We start from the raw sequence: 19,039 nt of genomic DNA, 5'->3' as shown, positions 1-19,039 counted from the left end.
TACTTCACCTTCCTAGAAAACTGGACGCAACTGAAAACAGGAGAGGTTTTCAAAGCAATTACCAGATGTTGATCACTTAGCGGATTTTGAGATTTAATTTGTGCCATGTTTAATCATTTTACTAGCGTTTCCTCAGTGTAAGTTCGGTTTGGAATTGCCTGTGTCTTGCAGTGTAATTAAAATGCTTTTATTTTTTTTTCGTTGCTTTTTGCTGTTTTATTTGGCTGGTTCGTAGTCCACATGAGTCAGTCCACATGGAAGCAATTAAGACCTGGGGGAAAGAAAACCTGTCCTGACTCCAAGAACACATGGACTCTTTGGACACAGTCGGAGAGCTCTGTCTGCTTAAGCTATTAAGTAGCGATTTACCAGCTCTGGACATTGAGCGCTTTAAACACACCCGCTTTCTTAACTTCTCCACAGAAAGTTCAAACTGTTGTATCTTGTTGCCTGTTATCAGTACGTGCGAGCACTGAAGTGCCTCAATCAACATTCAGAAACCCAGCAGGGGTTGGTATCTCACTCCGTTCCCTTGAACTTCTGGCAGAACTTTGCCAATCATGGTAGACTGGGTCTTGTCACCCAGGCTGTGGATGTTTCTGTTTCTAATCCAAACCTGTGGACAAGCCCAACGGATGACTCAAGACGCTTTGCTCATGCAGTACATTGAGAGACGCATCATGATACTCGAGGTAAGTGACTCAGTCACAGCCGTGTATGTCTCACGCGCCTGGGCACTTAGACTGAAGAACAAAAACCTGTAGCCTTGAAATTTCTTATTACTAACGTCAACGACTTGTGTCTGAATCCCGTTTTTAACGTGTGCCGGGCGATTTTCGGCTATTTAACAGCGGTATTCAATACCGATAAAAGATCGCAGTCAAGGTCTCAGCAGAGCCTTTTTAAAACAAAAAATATGAGCAGAGTAAATAGAGAGAAACTGTTTCCACTGTTGGGAGGGTCGGTAACCAGAGGACACAGATTTAAAGTCATTATCAAAAGAATCAGAGGGGAGATGAGGAGAATGTTTTTTCTTACGCAACAAGTTGTTATGATCGGGAACACGCTGCCTGAAAGAGCGGTGAAAACAGATCAATAGTAACTTTCAAAAGGGGAATTGGATAAACACTTGAAGGGGAAATAATTACATGCTATAGGGAAAGAGCAGGAGGTGTGGGACTAATTGGATCACTCTTTCAAAGAGCTGGCACAGGCATGATGGACCGAATGGCCTCCTTCTGTATTGCATGATACTATGATTCTATAGTGAGTGTAGCGTGCTTGAGAGGATCGGGTGACAATGGATCTTTGGTTCCCAAAGCTCTTTACCAATGGGGAAATCCAACATGGTTGACACCTAACTGCCCTGTGAAGACACTCGGTTGTGTCAAACTGCTAGAAAGAATATCGACTGCAGCGGTTCAACAAGAAGGCCCATCTATATCTTCCCAGGGCAACAAGGGATGGACAATAAATGTCAGCCTTGCCAGAGGCACCCACATCCTGAGAATGAATAATGAGTTTTTTTTATTATGTTCTCCTCAATGTAAAGGTGACTGCATCAGTGCCACTGAATAATAACAACAATAACTTGTATTTATATAGCACCTTTAATGTAGAGAAATGTCCCAAAGTGCTTCACAGGAGTATTACGCGATAAAAATTTGACACCGAGCCGCGTAAGTATAAATTAGCGCAGGTTGGCCAAAGAGGTAGGTTTTCAGGAACGTCTTGAAGGAGGAAAGAGAGGTAGAGCAGCATAGAAGTTAAGGGAGGGAGTTCCAGAGCTTAGGGCCCAAGCAACAGAAGGCATGGCCACCAATGGTGGAGCAATTACAATCAGGGATGCTCAGGAGGGCAGAATTAGAGGAGCGCAGATATCTTGGGGGCTATGGGGCTGGAGGAGATTACAGAGATAGGGAGGGGTGAGGCTGAGGGATTTATAAACAAGGATGAGAGTTTTGAAATCGAGTACAAATACAAAGTATGAACAGCACAGAAACAGGCCGTTCGGCCCAACAGTTCCACACGAGCCTCCTCCCACCCCTCGTATACTGGTCGAAGGAACTAAATCTACATTGCTGTCTCGTGTAAAGCTAAAAATATAAGCTGCCTAGACCCTAAGCTCTGGGGTTCCCTCCCTAAACCTCTCCACCTCTCGAACCTTCTCTCCACCTTTAAGACTCTCCTAAAAACCTACCTCTTTGACCAATCTTTTGATCATCTGTCCTGATAACTCCTTTCGTGGCTCGGTGTCAACATTTTTTTTTAATGATATCGCTCTTGTGAAGCTCCTTGGAGTGTTTTGCTACGTTAAATGTGCTATATGAATGTAAGTTTTTGTTTTTGTTGGCATTCAACAAGCATGTGGGGCCCTAGACAATAGCGTAAGAAGAAGTGAGCAGGTATCGTTCCTGTCATGGCTTCTCGATTGATAAGGTATAGAACTTCCAACGAGTGAGAGCAGATGTCCCAGCTCTGGCCTTCATGCTGTTCCTGTAACCAGCTCTTGGTTGGAATCATCAGAGAAACAGTTCCATCTTAGTGGTCGGCTCAACAACAAAGATAAAATGAGCCAGTCGTTTCATCCTACAAAAACACACATTCTGTCAGCCACACAATGTCTACCATCAGTGATGGTCATGATGACACCCACACTGAAACCTGCCTGAGAAAGAAAGTATGCATTTATATAGCACCTTTCATGACCTCAGGATAACGCAAAGTGCTTTACAGCCAATGAAGCACTTTTGAAGTGTAGTCACTGTTGTAATGTAGGAAACGCAGCAGCCAATATACGCACAGCAAGCTCCCACAAACAGCAATGTGATAATGACCAGATAATCTGTTCCAATGATGTTGGTTGAGGGATAAATATTAGCCCAGGACACCGCTAGAACACCCCTGCTCTTCTTCGAAATAGTGCCGTGGGATCTTTTATGTCCACCTGAGAGGGCAGACGGGGTCTCGGTTTATCGTCTCATCCAAAAGACAGCACCTCGACAGTGCAGCGCTCCCTTGAGCGTCAGCCTGGATTTTTGTACTCAAGTCTCTGGAGTGGGACTTGAATCCACAACCTTCTGACTCAGAGGCAAGGGTGCTGTCTACTGAGCCAAGATTGACACACTGCCATCTTAAAGAAATGATTGCAGAGCAAATCAGATCAGCCATGATGTTATTGAATGGTGGAGCAGGCTCGAAGGGCCAAATGGCCTACTCCTGCTCCTATTTCTTATGTTCTTATGTTCTTATTAAAACTGAGGGGAAACTATTAATACCCAGTCACGATGATGATGAAGTTTGTATCCTATGCAAATGTTGCAAGAGGCTAAATGTTTCCAGTTAGTTATGCTAGTAGTGTCCTGGCCAATATTTATTCCTCAATCAATATAACAAAAAAACAGATTATATGGTCATTATCACATTGCTGTTTCTGGGAGCTTGCTGTGCACAAATTGGCTGCTGCATTTCCCACATTACAACAGTGACTACACTCCAAAAGTACTTCATTGGCTGTAAAGCACTTTCAGACATCCGGTGGTCGCGGAAGGTGCTATATAAATCCAAGTCTTTCTTTCTACTAATATTGAAGTATCAGAATGTTCTCGCTAGAGGGCCATCAACATCAGTATTTATTTTATTAAATTATTTTTAATCATTACATCGAGTTCAGAGCAGCAGAGAATTATAAAGGAACTCATTAAATTATTGGTACAAGGACTATGGGACACAGATTTAAGGTTTTGGGCAAGAGATGTAGGGGGATGTGAGGAAGAACTTTTTTACGTAATGAGTGGTAATGACCTGGAACTCGCTGCCTACGAAGGTGCTGGAAGCGGAGGAGATCAATGAGTTCAAAAGGAAATTGGATAGCACTTGAGGGAAATAAACTTTCAGGGCTACGGGGATAAAGCGGGGGAATGGGACTGACTGGATTGCTCTCCAGAGAGCAGGCATGGACTCAGTGGGCTGAATGACCTCCTTCTGTATTTGCCGTAATGTATTTGCTTCATGGGTTCTTTGCTTAAGAATTCGTAGCAACACATTGCTATTAAGAAATAGTTTGTTTATTAGCAAAGCTTTAACAATCACACTACACATTACCAGTTCATCTACCAGGCTCACAACCACCTTCCTCACAGTGTATCCCCGAACCCAACTGGCTGGGGTTTTATTGAGTCTTGTGAACGTCACGTGACTGGCTAAGCCACTTCCAACTCAACAGCTCTACAAACCTGTGAGCATACTCAGAGGTGCATACATTACGATGCCGTTTTGACTCTATGGCTATTTGTTGGGCAGTACCGAGCAAGGTTTCTAAGCTGGGTCTCGCCAACATTGCTCAATAATTTATTTCTTCATATCCAGCAGCTGGTTTGTCCAGATTTCTAGCTGAGAAATGGTTCATTCATGATGGCATGTTGCACAGACTAGGCTTGTATTCCCTCGGGTATAGATGCCTAAGGGGTGATCTAATTGCAGTGTTTGGGATGATTACAGGATTCAATAGAGCAGACAGAGAGAAATTATTTCCTTTGGTGGGGGTAGTCCAGAACAAGTGGGCATAACCTTAAAATTAGAGCCAGGCCATTTAGGGGTGATGTCAGGAAGCACTTTCTCACACAAAGGGCAGTGGGAATCTGGAACTCTCTGCCCCAAAAAGCTATGGATGCTGGGTATCAATTAAACATTTCAAAACTGGGATTGATAGAATTTTGTTAGGCAAGGATATTAAGGGTTACGGACCCAAGGCAGGTAGATGGAGTTAAAATAGAGATCATCATGATCTAATTGAATGGTGGAGCAAGCTCGAGGGGCTGAATGATCTCCTCCTGTTTGCATGTTCCTATGAAAACTCCAGGTATGGAGACATCTGCTAAAAATAGCTAGGCCAGAATGTGAATACCATATGTGAATATACCAGACATGTAGTTGTGCAGCTCCCAGTATTATAATTGTAAGCAAAGTATCAGAGACCTATATACATCAATAGTGCCTCTCCATAATACATAGAATCATAAAATCATAGAATTGTGCAGCCCATTTGGACCATCGTGCCTGTGCCATCTCTTTGAAAGAGCTATCCCATTAGTCCCACTCCCCCTGCTCTTTCCCCATAGCCCTGCAATTTTCTCTCATTTAAATAATTATTCAATTACTTAAATGAGTTACTACTGAAGTTACTATTCCACCACCCTTTTAGTCCAGATCAAAAAGATAAAAAATATAGACTTGTATTTCCGCCTTTCACATCCCAAAGCACTTTACAGCCAAGGAAGTACTTTTTGAAGTGTAGTCACTGTTGTAATGTGGCAGCCAATTTGCGAATAGCAAACTTCCACAAACAGCAATGTGATAATGACCAGATAATCTGTTTTTTAGTGATGTTGGTTGAGGGATAAATATCAGCCAGGACACCGGGAAGAACTCCCATGCTCCATCTTCAAAATAGTGCTATGGGATCTTTTACGTCCACTTGAGAGAGCAGACTGGGTCTCGGTTTAACGTCGCATCCAAAAGACAGCACCTCCGACAATGCAGCGCTCACTCAGTACTGCTCCTCCAACAGTACAGAGCTCCCTCAGTTCTGCCCCTCCAACAGTGCAGCACTCCCTCAGTATTGCATTGGAAGTGTCAGCCTAGATTATTTACTCAAGTCTCTGCAGTGGGATTTGAACCGATGATCTTTCCTAACTCAGAGACAAGGGTGCAACCAACTGAGCCATAACTGACAGGTGGCTCAGATGGTAAAACAACTCATTGTGTAAAAAAAAAAATTCTCCCCTCTGGTTTTGTTGTCAATTCTCTTAGGTCTGAGTCCTCTGGTTACCGACTCTGCAGTCACTAAAAGCATTGTCTCATCACGTCCGACTGCTGCTATTTTGGGCAGCATTGAATTAGTGACATGTTTCCTCTAATATCGGCACTCATTCATTGCACATTTTCCTGTGCTCACTGACCTACATTGGCTCCTGATTAAGCAATGCCTCAATTTCAAAATTCTCATCCTTGTTTTCAAACCCCTCCATGGCCTCGCCCCTCCCTATCTCTATAATCTCCTCCAGCCCCACAACCCACCGAGGACATCAAACACTTAACACTAAGGTTATCTCTTCTTCAATTCTCTTCAACAACAGGACCGGCTGGAAAAATGTAATCAGGACATGAACAAGTATGTTAGGGAATTCAGAGAATTCCGGAAAGAAATCATCGTTCGTTTGGACGGGTTGAGCATTTACAAAACTGAGTTCAAGAATGAGGTGGATATTCTCGGGTCCAGAATCGAGAGGATTGAAAAGGACATTGATTATCTGGAGGCCCAGCAGCCAACTCAGCCCTGCGTGGAGGTGGACGACAAGCTGGTGGAAGAGCAGATCCAGCAGGAGGAGAAGAAGAAAGCCAAGCTGCGGCTGGCTTCAGGTGAGAGCTGTTCGTTTACCTTTCTTGTGGCGATGATTTTCTCCCCTTTTCTCATGAAGAAACCGTCATTATCCTTTCAACTTGTTGTCAAGATGCGAGCGACTCTGGCAAGACCCCACAGGCCACCCGCCCTTCATTGTCCTAAAAAGGTCCTGGTGGGCCTTCTGCTTGCAGTCTTAATATTGGGCCAAACATTGTGGTTGGAGGTTTCCTGTGGGCGGATGCCTCCGACCGAAATTTATTTTACAAAAGTACATGGTGGTCCCAGAGGAACGAACACTTGCACTCCAAGGCCTAGATGCACAGCCCAGCACAAAGGCCCACGTATCCCGGGAGCATACGGGCATCCTGGGATCACGTGAGCCTGGACCACCAATGAAGATGGAGTATTCTCATTGATAATAACAGTGAGTTCCATTTGTACGAGCTCCCATTACTATCAATGAGAATACCCCCAAAACACAGAAACACAACACAATAAATTAAAAAAAAACACCTCACATATTTAAAATGAATTGAGATTGAATTAAAAGTTTTAGGAAAAAATTTACTTTTTGAAAATGTTTTTGAAATGTTTTATCAGGGTTAGAAATAAAATTACCTTAAAGGGTTTTTAGTATAAAAATTAGTGCTAAAATTTAATTTTTCTATCTTTTAAAATGCTTCCCGCTGGTAAAAGCAGATGTAAGGCCTGGTTTTACGAGGCATAAGAGTCTTAAGGACATTAGTTGGGAAAATAGCCCAAATCTCCGCCTGCGAAGGCCCTTCTCCCGGGAATGCGTTGGATCTGTCAAAAGACATTTTGACAGATCGCAAGTGCCAGATTGCGGCGCATGCGCTTTGTGCGTTTAAACCCTGAACTTGCGAGGCCTCTTCGGGCGCGTGCACACATCGTACACACCCGGAGAGGCCACAATTTCAGGGCCATTGTGTTTTGCGGTGTTAAATAAATGGTCACGTTAGAGGGGGTTAATGATTAGTCAAGTGCTGTAGAGTCACTTGACAGTCAGAAAAGGTTGGGGATCGCAGATTCCCTTCCTTGAAGGGGACTGGTTGAATTTTGCAGACTTCATGGTTTTTTTTTGCTCTCAGCTCTCGAGTTTATTGAACGGAATTTCACAACTTCCCATGGAGGCATTTGTATTCGTGCACATTGGCTTGCAGCCCAGTAGCATGACCACCCAGTACCACACATTGCCATACCCAGACTACAGTACCGCTGGGTCATGGTTTCGGGGTGCTGTCAGCCATCCAATAACAAAAGAAAGAAAGACGTGCATTCATATAGTGCCTTTCATAGTTGCACAAGAATTAGGAGCAGGAGTAGGCCATTCAGCCCTTCGACCTGCTCTGCTATTCAATGAGATTATGGCTGATCTTCTACCTCAACTCTACCTTCCTACACTGTCCCCATATCCCTGATTCCTTCGGTATCCAAAAATGCATCGATCTCTGGCTTGAATATACTCAATAACGGAGCATCCACAGTCTTCTGGGGTAGAGAATTCCAAAGATTCACAACCCTTTGAGTGAAGAAATCTCACCTCAACTCAGTCCTAAATGGCCGACCCCCTTATCCTGAGATTGTGATGCCTAGTTCTAGACTCCCCAGTCAGAGGAAACATCCTCCCTGCATCTACCCAGTCAAGTAGTTTAATAATTTTAGACGTTTCAATGAGATCACCTCTCATTCTTCTAAACTCTAGAGAATATAGTTCTGCTCAATCTCCCCATCCCAAGACTCAGTCTAGTGAACCTTTGTTGCACTCCCTCAATGGCAAGATTTCCTTACTTAGGTAAAGAGATCAAAACTGTACTCAGTATTTCAAGACTTCCCAGTCAATGAAGTACTTTGTTGGAGTATAGTCGCTGTTGTAATGTGGGAATGCAGCAACCAATTTGCCACAGTAAGCTCCCACAAACAGCAATGTGGTAATGACCAGATCATCTGTTTTTTTTGTTGTTATGTTGATTGAAGGCTAAATATTGGTCAAGACACTGGGGATAATTCTCCCTTCTTTTCCTTTGAAATAGTGCCATGAGAACTTTTACATCCACCTGAGATAGCAGATGGGCCTTAGTTTAACATCTCACCCAACAGATAGCACCTCCAACAGTGCAGCACTCCCTCAGCACTGCACTGGAGTGTCATCCTAGATTTATGTGCTCAAGTCCTAGAGTGGGACTTGAACCCACAACCTTCTGATATAGAGGCAAATGTGCTACTCACTGAGCCACAGCTGACACTGTGTAGATTGGGAATGAACTACCTGAAATGGTGGTGGAATTAGATTCCAGAGGAACTTTCAAGAGGCAATTGGACGTGCAGTTGAAGAAGACTCATTTGCAGGGTTAAGGGAAATTGCAGGGTTAAGAGAAAAAAGCTGCAATATAGGAATAAATTGGATAGCTCTTTTAAAGAGCTGGCACAGGCACGATGGGCCGAATGACCCCCTTCTAACATAGAAACATAGAAACTAGGTGCAGGAGCAGGCCATTCAGCCCTTCTAGCCTGCACCGCCATTCAATGAGTTCATGGCTGAACATGAAACTTCAGTACCCCCTTCCTGCTTTCTCGCCATACCCCTTGATCCCCCGAGTAGTAAGAACTTCATCTAACTCCCTTTTGAATATATTTAGTGAATTGGCCTCAACTACTTTCTGTGGAATTCCACAGGTTCACCACTCTCTGGGTGAAGAAGTTTCTCCTCATCTCGGTCCTAAATGGCTTACCCCTTATCCTTAGACTGTGACCCCTGGTTCTGGACTTACCCAACATTGGGAACATTCTTCCTGCATCTAATCTGTCTAAACCCGTCAGAATTTTAAACGTTTCTATGAGGTCCCCTCTCATTCTTCTGAACTCCAGTGAATACAAGCCCAGTTGATCCAGTCTTTCTTGATAGGTCAGTCCCACCATCCCGGGAATCAGTCTGGTGAATCTTCGCTGCACTCCCTCAATAGCAAGAATATCCTTCCTCAAGTTAGGAGACCAAAACTGTACACAATACTCCAGGTGTGGCCTCACCAAGGCCCTGTACAACTGTAGCAACACCTCCCTGCCCCTGTACTCAAATCCTCTCGCTATGAAGGCCAACATGCCATTTGCTTTCTTAACCACCTGCTGTACCTGCATGCCAACCTTCAATGACTGATGTACCATGACACCCAGGTCTCGTTGCACCTTCCCTTTTCCTAATCTGTCACCATTCAGATAATAGTCTGTCTCTCTGTTTTTACCACCAAAGTGGATAACCTCACATTTATCCACATTATACTTCATCTGCCATGCATTTGCCCACTCACCTAACCTATCCAAGTCACTCTGCAGCCTCATCGCATCCTCCTCGCAGCTCACACTGCCACCCAACTTAGTGTCATCCGCAAATTTGGAGATACTACATTTAATCCCCTCGTCTAAATCATTAATGTACAATGTAAACAGCTGGGGCCCCAGCACAGAACCTTGCGGTACCCCACTAGTCACTGCCTGCCATTCCGAAAAGTACCCATTTACTCCTACTCTTTGCTTCCTGTCTGACAACCAGTTCTCAATCCACGTCAGCACACTACCCCCAATCCCATGTGCTTTAACGTTGCACATTAATCTCTTGCTGTAAGATTCTAAGATTCTATGGTTATAGTTTTGAGCTTGTTCTCACTGTATTAAGAACATATGAAATAGGAGCAGGAGTAGGCTATTCGGCCCCTCAAGCATGCTCCACCACTCAATAACATCATGGCTGATCTTCTACCTTCACCCCACTTTCCTGCATTAGCCCCATATCCCTTGATTCTCTTAGTGTCCAAAAATCCATCGATCTCTGTCTTGAATATAATCAATGACTGAGCCTGCACAGCCCTGTGGGGTAGAGAATGCCAAAGATTCATCACCCTCTGAGTGAAGAAACAAAGAGATTGCTGTTCTTCAGCAGGCCACAAGGGGATGCAGAAGTGCAGCCAAAGTTATTGGACAGTGAGTTGAGGAGGGAAAAGCGTTCGCGATCTGTATAGGGCTTCCCAACATTTTTAAAGGCAGAGACGTGGCCCTTGACACTCAGATACAGGAGTGGTTACCATGCTCAATTGCTAACCTTGGTTCGAATCCTCCCACAACAGGTTGTGACATTGAATTCAATAAAGTTGGTCATTTGTGGGTTAACATCAGAGGAAAAGATGACCATGGAAGCTACCATAAGAACCCAGCTGGTTTGTCAATGCCCTTCAGGCAAGGGAACATACCTTCCCTACCCAGCCTGGCCGACTTGTGAATCCACTATGGGGTTAAAGAAGAAAGTAAGAACTTGCATTTCTACAGCCCCTTACACATCCTCAGGATGTCACAAAATGCTTTACAGCCAATGAAGTACTTCTGAAGTTTAGTCGCTGTTGTAATGTAGTCAACTCGTCGGCCAATTTGCACACAGCAAGATCCCACAAACTGCAATGTGATGACCAGATAATCTGTTTTTTTTGTAATGTTGGTTTTTCAAATAATGGCATGGGATATTTACATCCGCCTGAGAGGGCAGAAGGGGCCTTGGTTTAAAGACAAAAAACAGCATCTCTGACAGTGCAGCACTCTTCCTCTGACAGTGCAGCTTTCCCTCAGACAGTGCAGCACTCCAATAATGCACATCTCCCTCACCACTGCCCATCTAACAGTGCAGTGCTCCCTCAGCACTACACTGGGAGTTCAGCTTTGATTGTGTACTCAAGTTGCATGGAGTGAGATTTGAACCCACAACCTTTTTGACTCAGAGGTGAAAGCGCTGCCCACTGAGCCACAGCTGACACCTGAATCTTAGCCCCCTCTGACTTAGTGTCCTAGCCAGCCATTTAGTTGTCAGGGCTACTAGAGATTGATAATAAATCCAGGATTGCTTATGTTGTTCATAGAACAACAGGCAATGTGATCAGGCTCACATCCTATCATTTCATACTATACTACTCTATCAATGTGAACCATAGCTCAGAGAGCAGCACTCACACCTCTCAATCAGAAGGTCATGGGTTTAAGTCATGCTCCAGAGATTTGAGTGCAGAATCTACACGGATAACTCCACGTGTAGTACTAAAGAAGTGCTGCGCTGTCAGAGGTGCTATCTTTTGGGTGAGACATTAAACCGAGGATATAACTACTCAAGTGATCGCAACAGATCCCATGGTATGATTTCAAAAAAAAGTAGGGCCATTCTCCCTGATAATCGAGACAACTTTTATCCTTCAATCAACATGTAAAAACAGATTATCTGGTCATTATCACATTGCAGATTGCGGGAGCTTGCTGTGTGTAAATTGGCTGCTGGGTTTCCTACATTACAACAGTGACTGCACTCCAAATGTATTTAATTGGCTGTAAAGTGCATTGGGACATCCTGAGTTCATGAAAGGTGCTACAACAACTTGTATTTATATAGCACCTTAACTAATAAAAAGTCCCAAGGTGCTTCACAGGAGCGTTATAAGAAAATACAATTTGACACTGAGCCACATCAGGAGACATTAGGGCAGGTGATCAAAAGCAGAGGTAGGTTTCAAGGAGCATCTTGGAGGAGGAAAGAGAGGTAGAGAGGCAGAGAGGTTTAGGCAGGGAGTTCCAGAGCTTAGGGCCCAAGCAACAGAAGGCAGGGCCACCGATGGCTCAGGAGGGCAGAATTAGAAGATTGCAGACATCTCGGGGGGTTGTGGGGCTGGAAGAGATTACAGAGATAGAGAGGGGCGAGAGCCATGGAGGGATTTGTAAACAAGGATGAGAATTTTGTAAACAAGGTGTTGCTTAGCCGGAAGCCAATGTAGGTCAGTGAGCACAAGGGTGATAGATGAGCGGGATGTGTTGCGAGTTAGGATGCGGGCTGCTGAGTTTTGGATCACCTCAAGTTCATGTAGGGTAGAATGTGGGAGGCCAGCCAGGAGTGCGTCGGAGTAGTCAAGTCTAGAGGTAACAAAGGTATGGATGAAGGCTTCAGCAGTGGATGAGCTGAGGCAGGGAGGAGACGGGCGATGTTATGGAAGTGGAAATACAAGTTTTACTTTCTTGGATGTACACCTTCTGGTTCTTCTTGTTCTGTATAAAACTTTGAACGTTTGTCAAAGCTTCTTTAAGTGGTGACATCACGATGTAACTGAATCACCAGGACCTCATTTCGCACACCCCTACGTACTGAGTAACATGTTTTGCCAGGCACATTATCAACCCACAGTCTCCTTTTCAAGTCTTCAGTCAGCCGGCAATTGCACCCACACAGAGAGAACTAGGCCAGATTGTCTAGCTGCTGCAGAATTAATGAGACATTCCGGCATTTCCTTCACCGATGCCAATTTATAGCGGGACCTCCTGCTCGGCATCCAAGTTTAACTCCAGCAACACTCTGTGATCATACATCACGATCTTCTGATGTGGCAAGTCTTCTACAATGTCAAACTGGCAGGGAGGCAAGTGAAGACCAAAATCAAAGACGTATTTTCCTTATTTAGATGTGCAACCACCTGTTAAACAGTTAAGCAATGTTCTCTTTAGAAAAGCTGAATTTGTTCTTTTGACAATTCCCTCCTATTTGAAGTAAAATAACATTTGAGGTTAGGTGTCAGCTGTGGCTCAGTGAGTAGCACTCTCGACTCCAAGGCAAAAGGTTGTGGGTTCAAGTCCTACTCCAAAAACTCCAGGCCATGCTGAGGGAGCACCGCACTGTTGGAGGTGCCATCTTTCGGATGAGACGTTAAACCGAGGCCCCGTTTTCCCTCTCAGGTGGATGTAAAAGATCCCACGGCATTTTTCTCCTCAGTGTCCTGGGCTAATATCTATCCCTCGACCAACATCAGTAAAACGGATTATCGGGTCATTGTCACATTGCTGCTTGTGGGAGCAGCAATGCTCAAATTGGCTGCCGCGTTTCCCACATTACAACAGTGACTACTCTTCAAAAATTCATAATTGGCTGTAAAGTGCTTTGGGATGCCCTGAAGTTGTGAAAGGCATAATATAAATGCAAATTCTTTCTATATAGCACCTCATCATGATGAAACATCACAAGTGCTTCGTACACAATGAATTGCTCTGAATTGCACACTGACTGTTCTTATCCATGATAACCGCAACAAACGTAATGGTTGAAATTGTCCTGTGCCCTGATTGGGGAGAGTAAATCTCCAGGTTGGGACTATTGCCGCCCGGCCTGGAAGTCCCGCCCCCAGCAGGGAATTGGGCAGCTGCGCCCCTCCAAGGAAGCAGACGCTGTCTCTAGCACCGCAATCAGAAGCCCAGCAAAGCACTGAGGAGCGCAGCACTACTCGAGTGATCCACATACGTGCCACCACACCGCTCCTCTTCATTTAAAGGGGAGGGCCGCTGTGCACTCTCCGTCACTGGGCTACCAGGGAGGCGATTGACCGGGCCAGCAGCGCAGCACCTATACCTGAGGTCCGCCATTGTTGGGCTGACTGAAGAGTCGAGCAATAAAAAACATGCCGGCCTGCGGCGCAAAAGGCCTCCCCTGTAAGCGGCACCTCGGTGGCGGATGGGCGCAAAGGGCTTGGCATGGGGTGCTAATGAGTCAGCAAGCCCGTCGATGACATCATCACTGGGGCGTGCGACGGCACGGGGCTCAAATTGCGAGACTCCCGGCACATTTCCCGGGAAACGCAATCACCCGGGCGAAACTAGCAGGGCTATAAAAAGGGTCAATTTCTGGCCCTTAATAACTTGCGTTGATATAAGCTTGTCAAATTTTGTGATTTTTTTTTTTTGGACAAATTTCCAGAAAAGAGATTTGAAAATAAGAGTTACATCTTAGGGTTGTATTGTAAATAAAAATGTATTGATTTAAGATTAGAAGAAAGGCAGCGATACAAAAGGTTATTAAAATGCTAACAGGTTAGACTTTGAAATCATTTTACAACAGCTAATAAACAATTTTTTTGCTTGTCTCTATAATCGATAAATATGTCACACAAATAAGTCCGTGGTTCCTGGACCCTGGTTCCAGTCACTCAGCAGCAAGTGTCTGGTATTGGGATCCACTCTCTCCTTGGGTTGTGAGTGTAGCGAGATTTTTTAAAAAGTGAAGACAGAAGCATAGTAAATCATTCTGGTTTTTCAGCAAGAGCAAGCTCTCACAGGACTCAGAATCAAATAAATTTACAGCATGGAAGGAGACCATTTGGCCCATTGTGTCTGTGCTGGCCAAAAAAAAGTTACCCAGCCCAATCCCACTTTCCAGCTCTTAGTCCATAGCCCTGCAGGTTACAGCACTTCAAGTGCAAATCCAAGTACTTTTTAAATGCGATGAGGATTTCTGCCTGTACCAACTTTTCAGACAGTGAGTTCCAGCCCACCCACCCTCTGGGTAAAAATAGCTTCCCTCAAAACCTCCTACCAATTACTTTAAATCTATGCCCCCTGCTGTTGACTTCTCTGCCTAAATGTATGTGTTTTAGTCCCTGGAGTGGGACTTAAACCCACAACCTTCTAACGCAGATACAAGTGTGCTACCCACTGAGCCACAGCTGATACGAAAGGCTCTAAAGAGGAGCAGAGAGGGGGCAATGCTCTGAATGCCAGTATCTGAGAGCAGGGGGCACGTGCCGATATACACAGCTGATGGGGTGGCAGAGCGAGAAAGGTGTGTCCACGTCGGGACTTGAAGATGAGGACGAGGATTCTGAATTCAATGCATTGGGGGGTGAGGAGCCAATTAAAGTTGATGAGGTGCTGAAAAGCCAATGGTTGTATGTGGTATTGGAAACTGTATCTCCCCAGAGGGTGTGGCAGCTCCCAGATAAGATTGGTCCCATGCTTGGCGGGCTTGGCGAGGAATCTGTGCACAAATGGGGAGCCACCTCTGCTCCAGCACCACCACTGGTGGGAGGTTATATTTGCAGAGCAACCAGTTTGCACAGACAATACCCATTATAACTCAGGACATAGGAATTTATAATAAAATTACACAAAAATAATGACAAATTGGACAAGATATATGACTTTAACTTGGAGTCTGAATTATTTCTGTGCACCCTGCAATTGCCCTTGAATTCACATCACCTGAAGACTACATGTGGTTGCCACAAGTGTCAGCCATGGCTCAGTGGGTAGCACTCTTGCCTCTGAATCCGTGTTTGTGGGTTCAGATCCCACTCCTGGAACTTGAGCGCAATGAATTAGGCTGAAACTCCCAGTGCTGTGCTGAGGGAATGCTGCACCATCGGAGGTGCTGTCTTTCAGATGAGATGCTCAACTGAGTCCCTGTCTGCTCTCTCAGGTGGATGTAAAAGATCCTGTGGCACTATTTTTCAGGGGAGTTATCCCTGGTGTCCGGAGGTCAATATTTATCCCACAATCAACATAACAAAAACAGATTATCTGGTCATTATCATATTGCTGTTTGTGGGAGCTTGCTGTGTGCAAATTGGCTGCTGTGTTTCCCACATTACAACAGTGACTACACTCCAAAAGTACTTAATTGGCTGTGAAGTGCTTTGAGAAGTCTGGTGGTCATGAAAGATGTAAGTCTTTTGTTGGGATATTTTGGCTTCGGCAATAGTGTAAAGTGGGCAGTCTGGGGTTAGCCGCCTGCTATACGCATCTCTCAATTCTCATTAATGAAACTGGGGAGGATCTCAATCCTGTCTCACCATGGAGAAGGTGTTGACCATGACTCTCCATGCGTCACCCCATCGGAGATCGATTAGTATATTCATGACTCCATCTTAAGGGGACTGGAATAAAAAGGGGAGGAAGTAATGTTCCAGCTGTGCAGAGCTCTGGTTATACCCCATCGGGAGTAACTCTGTTCAGTGCCGGACCCCGTCCCTCAGGAAGGATATATCGGCCTCGGAGGGGGAGCAGCGCAGATTCACCAGAATGATACCGGGGCTAAAAGGGTGAAATTATGAGGACAGGTTGCATAGACTGGGCTTGTATTCCCTCGAGTTTAGAAGATTAAGAGGTGATCTAATTTAAGATGAGTGAAGGATTTGATAGGTTAGAGAGAGAGAAAGCGGGGAGCCGGGATCCCAGATCGAGGCATGGATCCTGCGATCCATCAAGCAGCCTGCAACCGATCAGTCAGCCGATTTTTTTGTTTAAAGTGCCAGCACCTCGATAAATATCGCACCACGAGCGGCCTACAGACGTCGCCTAGCACAGCTTCAGGGGGCGCTCCTGAATTTTTGCTCTGGAGTGGAAACGGGTCGCTGCGCACGGTGATGGTATCATTATCGTCGGCGCAGTCGAGCGGGGCGCTACCAGTTACCGTCACCGCTGAACTCCCGCAGAATTTCGCGAGAGTCGTTCGCGGCACCGTGCCTGGGTAAAAAGTCATTTATGCCCCAAATTTCTCCCCCAAACTATTTCCTCAGAACAAGGGGCCATAACCTTAAAATTAGAGCCAGGCCATTCAGGAGTGATGTCAGGAAGCATTTCTTCACATAAAGGTTAGTGGAAATCTGGAAATCTCTCCTCCAAAAAGTTGTTGAGGCTGGGAGTCAATTGCAAATTTCAAAACGGAGACTGATAGATCTTTGTTTGGTAAGGGTATTGAGGGTTACAGGACCAAGGCGTGTAAGTGGAGTTAAGATACAGATCAGCCATGATCTAACTGAGTGGCGGAACAGACGCAAGGGGCTGAATAGCCTCTTCCTATTACTACGTGGAAAAATATCACTAAGGTTCATTAGATATGTACAGAGCTGGGAAAAGTTTTAACTCACAAGTTTCAAGGTTACTTGCCCAACTGTAATCCGAGTTGCAGTCTGTTTCCAATTCCCAGTCCCAGTCAAACATTCAGCACATGGTTCCAGCGATTGCTAACAGCTGGATCCAATTGCAGTTCCTGGAACTGGTTCACAAGCTCAGCCTACATACTGTAAGACTAAACCAATAAGCTTGGCAAAACATTGCCATTAATCACTGGATAACACTCCTTATGTTATATTGCTTTTAAAACATTGATACTATTTGATATGCTTTAATGAGAGGGGTTTTGCTGGAGTGGGGCATCTCGCGGCCTGTCCCGTTAGATAGACTTCTCCCGTTTTGCACTTCTGCGCAAACAAGTTTTGTCCCTGGAAGTTGCTGAAAGTACGACCTGATATCGGCACAGGGCATCTGCAACCTCAGTGAATGACTGGACCAACAGTCTATCTCATAAGAACATAAGAACATAAGAATTAGGAACAGGAGTAGGCCATCTAGCCCCTCGAGCCTGCTCCGCTATTCAACAAGATCATGGCTGATCTGGCCGTGGACTCAGCTCCACTTACCCGCCCGCTCCCCGTAACCCTTAATTCCCTTATTGGTTAAAAATCTATCTATCTGTGATTTGAATACATTCAATGAGCTAGCCTCAACTGCTTCCTTGGGCAGAGAATTCCACAGATTCACAACCCTCTGGGAGAAGAAATTCCTTCTCAACTCGGTTTTAAATTGGCTCCCCTGTATTTTGAGGCTGTGCCCCCTGGTTCTAGTCTCCCCGACCAGTGGAAACAACCTCTCTGCCTCTATCTTGTCTATCCCTTTCATTATTTTAAATGTTTCTATAAGATCACCCCTCATCCTTCTGAACTCCAACGAGTAAAGACCCAGTCTACTCAATCTATCATCATAAGGTAACCCCCTCATTTCCGGAATCAGCCTAGTGAATCGTCTCTGTACCCCTTCCAAAGCTAGTATATACTTCCTGAAGTAAGGTGACCAAAACTGCACGCAGTACTCCAGGTGCGGCCTCACCAATCCCTATACAGTTGCAGAAGGACCTCCCTGCTTTTGTACTCCATGCCTCTCGCAATGAAGGCCAACATTCCATTCGCCTTCCTGATTACCTGCTGCACCTGCAAACTAACTTTTTTGGGATTCATGCACAAGGAGCCCGCGCCTCACAACTTGAGCCGCCTCGGGGAAATTCCCTCCGTGCCTTTCAGTTCCGCGCGGAGGGGTTTCCTGTACGGGCTGCTCCTGCACACCCTCAACTTTGCCATCCTCGCCGGCCGTCCGGACACGCCATGGCGTACCATCTTGCCGTCCGGAGGAGGCGGGGGTCCCCGATGGAGGGCACTCTACGCAGGGGTCCTCCCACTATTCATCGGGGACTTGGCCTGGAGGGTGGTGCACGGAGCAGTGCCGTGCAACAAATTTTTAAGCCGGTTCACGGACTCCCAGGCCGCCTGCAATTTCTGCGGTCTGGAGGAGTCCGTGTTCCATGTTTTTATTGAGTGCACGAGGTTGCAGCCCCTGTTCCATTATTTGAAGGGGCTGCTCCTGAAATTCTGGCTGCACTTCAGTCCCACTCTCCTGATCTTTGGGCACCCTGTGCGGAGGGGAGCGGGTAGGTCCGAAGGCCTCCTCGTAGGACTGCTCCTGGGCACGGCCAAGGGTGCCATCAGCCGGTCCAGGCAGCGGGCGGTCGAGGGGGTCGTTCAACCTGACTGCCTGCCTCTCTTCCGCTCTTACATCCGGTCCAGGGTGTCCTTGGAGATGGAGCACGCGGTGTCCACCGGTACGCTCGCGGCCTTCCGTGAGAGGTGGGCACCGGAGGGACTGGAGTGCATCATCACGCCCGGCAACCAAATTTTAATTTGATTTTACGATTTAAGTTTAATTTGTTTTAATTGCCGGTGCTTTTAG

At 45.6% G+C, this 19,039-nt stretch overlaps 1 protein-coding gene across 1 annotated transcript in view; it reads left to right on the top strand.

Moving 5' to 3' along the window:
* The first annotated feature begins 307 nt into the window (after window positions 1-307).
* The window catches only part of olfml1 (olfactomedin-like 1), a 51,662-nt gene continuing 32,930 nt past the window's right edge, over window positions 308-19,039 (top strand). Inside the window, exons 1-2 of the mRNA XM_070898599.1 lie at window positions 308-692; window positions 6,138-6,420. Of these exons, the coding sequence (XP_070754700.1) occupies window positions 561-692; window positions 6,138-6,420 (415 nt within the window). The 5' untranslated portion in view covers window positions 308-560. The remainder of the gene's footprint in view (window positions 693-6,137; window positions 6,421-19,039) is intronic.

The sequence above is a fragment of the Pristiophorus japonicus genome, chromosome 14, assembly GCF_044704955.1.
Source record: "Pristiophorus japonicus isolate sPriJap1 chromosome 14, sPriJap1.hap1, whole genome shotgun sequence".
Lineage (NCBI taxonomy): Eukaryota > Metazoa > Chordata > Chondrichthyes > Pristiophoridae > Pristiophorus > Pristiophorus japonicus.
Note: the sequence above shows the minus strand (reverse complement) of the source record. Positions and strands in the feature narration are given on the sequence as shown.